Raw genomic sequence first — 11,101 nt, forward strand, 5'->3', positions numbered from 1 at the left:
GTATTCAACATGGTGGTATTCCAAGTTTTTCTTATTGTCAACAAATCCATCATGAAAAGTTGGACTTGTTTTAAAGATTTACCTCTTCAGTGTGAACGAATGGGCTTGAGTAGGAAAGTATTGAGAGACTGGTCTGTTTATGGGATTTGTTGACAACAAGAAGAATATAGAATATCACCAGCCTTATCCTTTATTTGACAGGTACGTTTGTTAGTTAGAAAAACAAAAAACATATTGGTTAATCTTTTGGTTTTTTTCCTCGAAGCGCTGTACAATGACATTAGTGTGTTCTATGGGAATCAAAAGTGTTTCAGTCTCAGAGTCATACAGAACAGATGCTTATGTTGCTTCTGTGTACTAAGCGGGAGTGGCAAAACACTCATAACCATGAATATCAACAGTTTTCTGGGCCTGAGAGTGCTGGAATGTAAACACACACACGCACACACACACATAACTGTGCAAACACGTAAAACGTCTGATCAGCATCAGCAGTTGAGGACAGGGGGATAAAAAGAAGGACAGAGTTACTGTATGTGTGCGTTCAAGCCCCAGAATATGTGAGAATAACCTCTTGATATCAAAATAAATCGGACTAGTATTCTCATTTCAAGCACTCAGAGCAAACAAGATGTAAAAGTCAAAACACAACCTGACTCGATACAGGACGCAACCACTGTGTTCCCACTGCTTGTTATACTCTGTCAACATGCAGATATGCTGCACGCTGTGACCGTCTCTCCTTATCAGCATTCCAGTCGTGACCTCGGCTCAGACACACTGGTCAACTTCGTTTCTTAATCAGTCAGCTGTTCGAGGTGACTGAGAGTGGAAAGCAAAAAAACGTTCCTCCCTTTAACATCTGTTTGTGTTGAAGTTTGTTGACTCTATATTGTTGATTCTATATTCCAGACAGAGAATTTCTGGTGCTTCTGAAAGTTGGGTCTGACATTGACTGACAGCACCAGAGGCAGAAACAGTCTTTGTGATATAACGTGTGTACAGTCGGCAGTTTGTACACCAAGCTGTCTGATCCTTAAAGCCCAGTCAGTATAAAGCGGCATGAGGCAATCTATTACTTACTGCTGACCTCCATCTGGGACAAACTAGAACAGCAGGCATGTCCCTGGCACAGCTTAATAACCCATAATGGACATAAATAACACATTCATATTTCAACAATGAATACAACTGACAGAACACATTCAAAAGTGTGTTTTTGGCCACGAATTAGTTTAACCAGGTGTACTGCAAACAGATGTTGGGGAGCTAATAGGAAAGCAAGCTCCTGTACATAAAAAGAAATGCCATAGAGCAACGCTGAGTATGCAACATTCTCCATTGTTGAAATGTCAGTCCTGGCATTTGTGTTGTTCATTTGATGATGGAGAATGTTGGGGGTTAACTTTAATTACCAGTGGCATGCAATTTGTGACATCTTGGCACCCATATTCAGAAAAACTGGGTGCAGCAGGTCATCAACAAAAAACAGTGTAAGTCGGGAGAGTATTGCGAACATCAATGTCAAATACCTTTTTCTTCTTAGTTAAAGCAGAAAAATAAAGAGGATGAAAGTAAAAGAGAACACATAGAAAGTATAAACATAGCTACTGTATATGTACTGCAGGTACCCACTTCAGTGGAAGGACATTGTGATTTTTTTTAATTTGCAGAAACTATTTTAACTCCTTCATGCTGCACTACATGCTTTCTGCATTAATGCCACCCTTTGTATTGTCCGATGACAAGTACATTGACAACCATAGTTAAGCGTTAAAAGAATGAATTCATCATAAACTGTTATTACAGCGTGAGAATAAGACATACCTGTAGGGGGTCCAGGTGCATCTGGTTAGGGTTCTTTTGACAGCAGTGTTGGTCGGCCAGTTGTTTAGTCTCTCTTTCTGGTGAAGCTGAAATGATTAGTGGATAAATCAGTTACAATTGTGATCATCAATTAATGGTTTGAGTATTAATTGAAAGCAAACATTCGCTGGTTCCAACATTTTATCTTTTTGTCTTCTATGATAGTCAGCTGACCACTTTGGGGTTTGGACTGTTGGTCAAACAAAACAAGACATTCTAAGAAAACTCTCCCTTGGAATTTGTGGCTATCACTGTTTTCTGACATTTTATAGACCGAACAATGCGTCTGCGCATTGTGTCAACAAACCAACATCAAAAGAGAGAGGTGTGGTTGGGATGCGTCATCATGGCCAAAAACCAGCCTACCTTTCACACAGCTGAAGGGAAAGAGTACATGAAAGTCTTTCAAAGCTGCGGTTGTCAATGTGAACAAATGAGAAGGTGTCAAACAAGAACTAGATCCCTGAAAGTATCCATTTCTGCAGATATATTTGCAATGATAGGGGGGGGGGGGGGATATAGCCTGATTCAAATTCCCTGTAGAAGTAATTCATTCATAACATTGAGAGAGAAACAATCATCTTGCAGCAGAGACAGAGCTGCTGCTGGCCCTGCAGTCTGGCTCTCAGCAGGATTCATTCACAAGAAGAGGGTGAGCCCAAAGTCAAAGCTCAGCACCCCAACAAATACACCCTTCAGTCACTCACTGTAGAAATCTTCCATTTCCAGTGAAAGCTCGACCATTTTGTGAGAGGGGTCCCGTATGTCTGACCCACTAACACATTTCTGTTTAATAGACGGCGTGACGTCACGGAGGGGCGGAGTCAGGCGCCTTCAAAACACAGCTTGCCCTCAGTCCTCCCTTCTTTACTGATTCTTTTTTTTTTGTTGTTGTTGCTTCCTGCCTTTTTGTTTTGCGCTTATTTTCGACCCTGCCAGTTATTAGAAGTACTTCGCGCTTTAACGTCCTTTCATTTGATTTGCTCTAGTTATAAAATGCGGCTGTTTTCCGTTTGTTCACCCCAAAACCAGCTTTTTTCGGGATTGTATTCTCTAACAGTAGCCTACTGTCTGCTTGTTTGTTGCTTTCGGTGAATATGGACTAATTGAAAAACAAAAAAAACCGTATAAATGCACCTTCCGTCAAAGGGATATCCCGCTGTTTGAAATCAAAGAGGTAAGACTGCTTCAGCAAAGAACGACCAAGAAGAGAGAGCGAGAGGAGAATGTGTGTGACTGCAGCATCAACTGTGCAGGAGGCAGCAGCAGCTGCAGCGCATTATTATCCTGCAGGCTGTGTGTAGCATTTCACGGGTAGCAGACTCGAATAAAGTCTCACACACCAGTCATTTAAAACGCTTTGCACTAAACGCAGCTGCTCAAACCTGCGCTGGAGAAAAAAATGGCGATGTTGTTCAGCAAACTGAGCGATTTCCTGCTGCATTCTTTCAGCAGAGCATGCTGCCTGACTATACCAACTGTCGGCCGAGAGACGTCTGACATTTAAAGGAGCTGTTGAAGTTTCTGTCAAAGCAACACATTTCTTTAGAACTCCTCCGAAGTCTTACCCCTGATTGGTATTTACCTCTCAAAAACGGGACGTGATGGGCTACTTTGTATCCTCATCAAAGCTTTCATATGAAGATGAAACTGTATAAATAGTGGATATATATATCTATATGTCCCATATCAGCTGAAGGAGTAGGTTGTTGTTATTGTCAGACCTCTGAGTGAATCCAACTGGCTTAGTTTATATGAAGGCTGTGTGCATATCTTAACAGCTGATTCAGGTAAATTGTGTCTCCAGTGTAAGATCTCCTGATGTTGCCTCCTCTTCCTCAGGTGGGTGCAGCCTGGCCTGTGTTGTGGTGGCGATGAAGAACCCAGGAGCAGTGGAGAGCCGTCGGTTGGTCGGCCTGCTGGAGGCCGCTCTGGTCCGGGAGTCTCGCCTCTGGAAGGTACCCGTCTTCATGAACGGATGCATCCAGGTGAGACAAGTGGGCTGTGGATTCCCAGCTTGTTCTTTTAAAAAGAGCCAAGTGTAGTATTTCAATGTTATGAGAACATTAACACGGTCATTTCACAGCCTATTTGACGCATCCAAAAACACAGATAAGGATTTGCATGTAAAAAGCATCTGATTTCTAGTATTTATTTTATGAACCAGTAGTTGTCTCCTGTGACCGCTCAGGGTGCGGACATCTCTTCATCCCAACATCAAGAAATGATCGTTTGGCTCGGAGAGATGAACCGGCTGTTCCAGTTCTGTCCAGAGACCTTTGCACTGGGAGTCTGTGTCCTCAACCGACTGCTGTCCACTGTCAAGGTACAACACACGACTTCCAACCTTTCTATCCGCAGCCACATTTGTCCAGGATCCAAAATGTACCCGTTCAGATCCTACTTAATGAATTCTTTATTTCTTTCGTCGATTTACCCCGAAGCCAATGGTTCAAGTCTGTGTTCAATGAAAGGAACACTTTGTATCTGTTTTACATCACATTGACCTCCTGAAAAGAGCCGTGCAGTGAATCATGAATAATCAAATCTTTACTTGCAAATTGGACTCTATAAAGTGTAATTCAATTTGGTTTGACTCGGAACACTGCACTCGAAAATCTGACCTTTTTACAGAAATATACAACATGCAGCGTTCCTTTCTTTGCTGTTTCTGGTTCTTAAGAATCAAATGATGTCTCTTTCTTTTCGTAGGCCCAACCAAAATACCTGAAATGCATAGCTTTTACCTCGTTGGTCTTGGCTGCCAAAATCAACGAGGAAGATGAGGTAGGATATTCACAAAAAAAACATCTGACAACAATAAAAGCTGTAAAACAAACAAACGAATAAGAAAGCACCCACATCAATGCTGTTTCAAAACGATATGTTTATTTGTTCCCTTTGTTGGTGTCTGTTTAAAACAGGTAATAGGTTCTGTTCAGGACCTGGTTGTGCAGAGCGGATGCAGCTTTTCAACAGCGGAGATTCTTCGCATGGAGAGGATCATTCTGGACAAGCTGAACTGGGACTTGTACATCGCAACGCCACTCGACTTCATTCACATAGTAAGTCAGCAGATAGGACGGGCAAAACGTCACTGTGTTTAGCTGGACCTGAGCTGCCAAGAGCGTCTCGCAGTCAGCTGGCTGGACTTTAAAGATGCTTTTAGTCAATTCGGGTCCCCAAAAACACAGCAGGATACAAAAGCACACATGACACCATCATGCTCGCTTCAAGATTGTGTTTTACAAACCCTTACAACCCCCTGCCTTCTCAGTCAAGAATTGGTCCATTTTCTTTTGATTTGACTCATTGTGCCCATTATTATTATTATTATTATTATTATTATTATTACTATCATTATTATAAACTCCATTCAGTTCTGGTTGGAGTGTGTCCTTCCCTTTTTTTTAATCATCACCAATTCATTCTAATGCAAATAATAAAAACATACACATAGAGGATGTTTGATTTGGTTTTCCAATACATCAGAATAAAATATTGTTTAACATAATAATAATAATATATAATAATCAAATGCTGCCTGGCCTCAGCTATGAAACAGACATTGTTTTAAAGATCAAGTCTAACGGACAGATAATCGTCTAGCTTTAAATAACTGCTAACGCTAACTATCATTGTTTAAATGCTGAGTCAGCTATCTGCTGTACTGGACAAACCCAAGTTAGTGTAGCAACAGAGACACATTTCAGGCACGAGATCTGAATAGAGTCGTGTGTATATTTATTTATTTATATATATATTTATATTCTACTTATGACTGCAAGCTGCTAGCAAAATAACAGTTGCATATCAGGCCAAGGCACTTCTGACTGACTGGGTCCTGCAGCCACTATGGGGGAGACCCAAACCCTGCTCAACCAGAGGGGCTGTGTGGAGATACAAGATCCTGTTCTTTTTTTTTTCAAACCTCACAAGACTGAACACAAACAGACGATTTGGGTCGTTAGCGGATCTATAACATGCTGTGAATTGTTGACTGTTTCTACCGTCGCCGCTAAAGATCCCATGCTGTGTCACTGAGTTTATGGCACAATATTGTTTAACAGCTTGGATCTGTTCACAGTAGTTTAATTATTAAACGCTCACAAATCACTGACTGAGGCAGTAACCACCGACTGAACTGTCAACACACACACACACACACACACACACACACACACACAGCATCATTTAGGTCCCTGCATGCTGTTGGGCCCGGGGCTGTATTCATAAGGCGTTTCACTTTGCGTCATCCAACGCGTAATCATTTAAAGATCACCAACTGTACGGCCAAGGAACAATATCAATATTCAATATCGTCATATATCACTATTTTAGCAAATGTATGCAATATCTGTTTAATGCGTTGAACTTAACATGTCAAACAAAACTTCGGTAACTGAGTTGGCGTAACAAACTTCATCTAGCCGTGAGTGAGGAGGCCAGCCGTTGGATGCTTTATGAATACAGCCCGTGATATGCTTGACACACACACACACACACACTGTATTGATTCACACTATTCAAACGATTTCTATTGTGAAGACTTCCTCGGTTTTCGGGACACCATAATTCCCGATACATCTTTTTAGTGTGATTTTTTTTATTTTTCTATTTATTTTTATTTATTTTTTAAGACGATATTGATTTGCTTGTTCAAGAAAAACGCCTCCGCTCTCATTGTGCATTCTGTGGGTCACTAACAGATTTGTAAAAATTTAAATTCAGAGAGGACTGATATGTTTTTCTTAAAGCCACAAACTATAAACTGTCACCAAAAAGCGGTTTTGGCACATTTTGGACTGATTCAGTGTCTTCCGCAAAACAAAAAAAGTCACTTTCCCGTACGATGACTGATTATAGGTTTACAGCGTGTGGAGTTATTATTGTCCGAGCACTTCACTTTAGGTATTACAAAAAAATCCAAGACTTTTAAAACAAAGACATAATATATTGCTAAAAACCATAATAAAATAAAGACTTTCTCTTTATACTATTCAAATAAATATTTTTCCAATAAATACTTAAATACAATTAATAAATAAAAAAAATAAATACAATTCTGTATCTCACAATTACATTCCCCCTGCCCTGAAGAAATAACTCTGCATTCCCTTTGCTAAATAAAGCAATTACTCTCAATTGTCTATGAAACAGCAGTCAATAAAATCTGTTATTAATTAGTCAGACTCTCCGCCATGACACTTTGATATGAATAAATAAGAGGATTTACAGCGATGCTTTGTCTTTGCCTCTCAACATGCTTCAGTAAAGGCAGAATCAGCGACGTGACGCTCAAATCGTTCAGGAATGTCAAATCCAAACACAATTTCGATTGTTTGCTACATCACCCTGACTTCCCACCGTTTCCAATGATGGAGTAAAGAAGTAAAACTCTGAGTTTAAGTTTAGTTTTAAGACTTTCGAGGGATTACTGTTAGACTTTAGCACCACATGGCCGAACCTGCCTCCAGTGAATTCCCCTTTCTTTAAAACCCCCCATGGGCTTATTTTTGCTACAGAGTAAGAGACGAACTAAAGCAAGTCAGCTCAACACAACATGAATGAAGGAAACACAAAGACATCTGACTGTAACAAAGAAACATTAGAAGAACGCGTTGATATTTCTTCTGTTTTATCGTCTGAGAGTATGAAGAAATGGACCAAAAACTCAGAGCGTCCTTCTGACATGGCGCCCCCTATCAGGTTGTGAGTCAGTTCCTGCCTAGTGCCTACACATGGGAACACAGAAAAGCACTGCACGTACGATACCAACAACATTACCATGATTCCTTTCGGCAAACGGGTGGGTCTTCGGCAGGAAGAACCTGCTGGTGAGATTCTCTATCTGCTCAAAGTGTCCTCCTGCACCGAGCTGCAGGTTTGCTAACCGTCGCTGAGTGCAGATCTGAACACTGGAGACGAGGAGAGAGTCCCAGCCTGCAAAGGGACAGTGACCCGGGTGGATGAGAATGAAGGTTGGGTCAAAGGAGTGAAAGATGGCGTTGACCTGTTTTTGTCAGATATGCAAGGTTTGACGTTAACTGCACTGGTATATGTGATATGAAGTAGTAGAGGTAAAGGGTGAGCGATGGCTGGATGGACAATGAGACAACAATGACATCATTACGCTAACGTTTTGGTCTCGTTCCTCTTCCCTCCCGTCTCCGGTCTAGTTCCACGGCCTGCTCGTCTCCGGCCACCCCGGCCTCATTCCGTCCATCGGGCTCGGCTCCGGCGTCGGCTGGGACTCGGCGGCGGAACCCGGCGCACTTCCCGCCGGGCCGGAGCATCAGAAGAGGCCCGCGGGCTTCCAGGCGGCGTTGTGGACCAGGCAGGTGCAGCACTGTATGGCCTGCCACCAGCTTTGGCAGTTCAAGGGTTCCACGTTGGCCTTGGCCATCATCACTTTGGAGCTGGAGGCGCTCACGCCCGACTGGTTCGCCGTCTTCACCCACCTGCTGAAGAAAGCGCAGGTAAGAGAGGCGCACCATGCTGCAGGGTTATGCTTTGAGTGAAGGGAGTGGGACATATGTTTACTTGTCTAGAGCTGATTTTAGCTTACTGCTAATATAGTGGAATCTAAATATATGTTAATAAACAGGAAATTGCAGTACTATGCATTCCATAGTTTGAGCACTGACGGGTATTATAGGTATTTTGTCCTTTTCTTCCCCTTCACACTGGTGGGTGCTTTGGATGAAAAGGCACATATTGGCACTTTCAGGTCATCAAAATATGCTCCGGGCTGCCAAAATCTGATACACGTCAACATGGTTCAAGTCAATCATTAGTACTGACCGCACTGAGGAAACTAAGGGAAGGAATGCACAACTGGACAACTTTAAAAGCACAAACCTGCACTTAAAGTACTTCCACCCTTTTCGAATGTCAGTGAAGGCTTTCACGGTTGACCACAGTGATCATCTGAGAGATGATATTTAATAATCTCTTCTGAAAGGGAACCTGTGAATGTAGTTCCAGCTCGGAGGACTTGACGCTGTAGCTCTGTGACGTCTTTGCTCCTGCAGGTTGATAGCGGCGATTTCATCCACTGCAAAGAGATGGTGGACGAGTACCTCCAAAGCCTGGAGTTCTCGCGGCCGGCCAACGCCATTTACATCTTCGACAGCGCCCAGATCCAGGACGAGGAGCGAGCCTGGAGCCCCACGCAGCGCCGCGGCGGCGGACCGCAGGGCGACTCTGATGAGTATTACGACGGTTTTAGGTGTTTGTATCACGAGGAGAAGACTCCGGGGCCGCAGGGACACGACTGTGAGGGTTTCTTTGATTCCCAGCAGAAGAAAAACGTCTCGCCCTGCCCGCCGCTGCACCCTGTTGTCAACTAGCCGGACGTTTATTCACACCGTCCTCCTCTGTGAAGTGCGCAGTCCTCTCATTTCACAGTGAGAATGTTACGAAGTCCAATGTACTGTAGATCAGCACATCTTAGGGCCTCAACTGTGAGTTTCACAGGCTCTGAAGAAGACTTAAATCCAGATGTTGTTTACCTGCCGTACTATTTACACCTGATTTAGAAGAATATATTGTTTGAGTCTCTTCCGTGCACTAGTCCACACACAAACGTGAATCTGGAGGTGTGTGTGCGTCAGTGTTGAGCAGCTGGGGGATCATTGAGCTCGACTGAATGTTTCTGTTTGGATTGGAGGTATTGGTCCATTTGAGTTCTACTTAGCATTATAGCCAATGCCATACTTTTACTTTTTAACCTACCTGTCCACCACTTGTTTAACAAGTTGGAGGTTGACTGATAAGAATGAGACAGTTGTGATTTTTATTTTATTTTGTGTGGTTGAAGCCAAGACTGGCTCTTTTATTATGTTTGAGAGTTGATCCTGATTTTGGTGCTCAGGTTCCCGCCCAGAGCCACATAGCACTTTGAGATAAAGACGAGCTTTTATTTTCTTTTTTTAAATGCAAATTATATTTTTTCACAACCTTTTTTTATTGGTATTTTAATCTCTTACTGACTTGTACGAATTGCTGTACTTTTTTTTTTATTTAGCAGTTATTTACAAAAGCTACGTTTTACCAAACAAAAAGCTTTCATTTCCTGACTAAATGCTGCAAATGTTTCTATTTCAATAATACTTCAGTCTGTGTCGAGTTGGTTTATGCAACTATTGTTACAAATTAAAATAAACAAGAGCACCTTTTGGGAGATTAGTTACACACTAGAGCAGAATGAAAAGAAAATTGTGATTTTGAAATCGTGAGTTTACCCGATTAATGACCCCTGCATTGATGCTCTCATTTAAAAATTTTATTTTATTTATTACACACTGTATGAGAGCACCAATAATCACACTCCAAATATTGACACATAGTTTAAATATTGGGATAAAAGTATACTGTTTTTATTTAGTAAATGCTACTTAGTTCTGTTTCATCCCGATACTGACATGTAACCTAAACTGTATTTAATACTGGCTGATGTCCATGACCATGCGGTGTGTCCGGAGGTTTGAAGCCTGGAGACATTGAACTGCATACTGTGTTCAGAGGAGAGTCAGCAATGTGATCTTTAATGTGAACTGGTTACTGTCGGTAAAGTCTGCTCCGATTGGACGCTACGCTACACCTGTGACCAATGTAAAGGTTTTTGTTTTTCAGATTCCTTCATTTGCTGAGGCAGCTATATCTTATTGTCTGGTCAACCACAGAAATAAAGCTGTGACTGAGAAAATAAACGGGTGAACATGTTGTCGTCCTTAACGTCTAGAGACAAAGTGTCCTCAACCAAACTACTGAAGTCCGTGTGTTTTTCCTGCATAGATAAGACTGTACTCATATATACACACATGATTTGGGCCTCTCCATAAATCACACGTAGTATACGCTGTAACCAATGTTAATGTCCCACTCACAGGTGTTTACAGTTATGCTGCCCGATTAGACCTCTTCTCAAGACTGGGCGTGCACACTACTTTCTTTTTGAGGGCAGTCTACGGACCCTAAATGTACGGTAAATATAATGCGCTGTATAGTAGAGTGATGTCAAAGGTCTAATCAGCTGTTAATTGAAGACGCCTGTGTGGGTGTGCAGGGCCCATTACCACCAGGAAAATAAATCCATAAGGGTGGAAGATTTGAAATGATGAAAACACTCAATACTGAAATACAAAGTGGATTTTGTGAATCAGACTTGCACTTAAAAGGGAACACATCTGAACTTTATTTTTGTCTTTTTTGGGAGTACTGCTACATTCAT

The 11,101-nt window shown here is 41.9% G+C and overlaps 1 protein-coding gene across 1 annotated transcript; it reads left to right on the forward strand.

The window, feature by feature from the left end:
* The first annotated feature begins 2,799 nt into the window (after positions 1 to 2,799).
* On the forward strand, positions 2,800 to 10,573 carry ccni2 (cyclin I family, member 2). The gene is made up of 7 exons (XM_079283449.1): positions 2,800 to 3,043; positions 3,709 to 3,854; positions 4,058 to 4,192; positions 4,579 to 4,653; positions 4,791 to 4,931; positions 8,046 to 8,345; positions 8,901 to 10,573. The coding sequence occupies exons 2-7, from the start codon at positions 3,741 to 3,743 to the stop codon at positions 9,216 to 9,218; spliced, it is 1,083 nt and encodes a 360-aa protein (XP_079139575.1). The 5' UTR covers positions 2,800 to 3,043; positions 3,709 to 3,740; the 3' UTR covers positions 9,219 to 10,573.
* Positions 10,574 to 11,101: the final 528 nt, after the last annotated feature.

Source organism: Melanostigma gelatinosum, assembly GCF_949748355.1.
Source record: "Melanostigma gelatinosum genome assembly, chromosome: 14".
Taxonomy (NCBI): Eukaryota; Metazoa; Chordata; class Actinopteri; order Perciformes; family Zoarcidae; genus Melanostigma; species Melanostigma gelatinosum.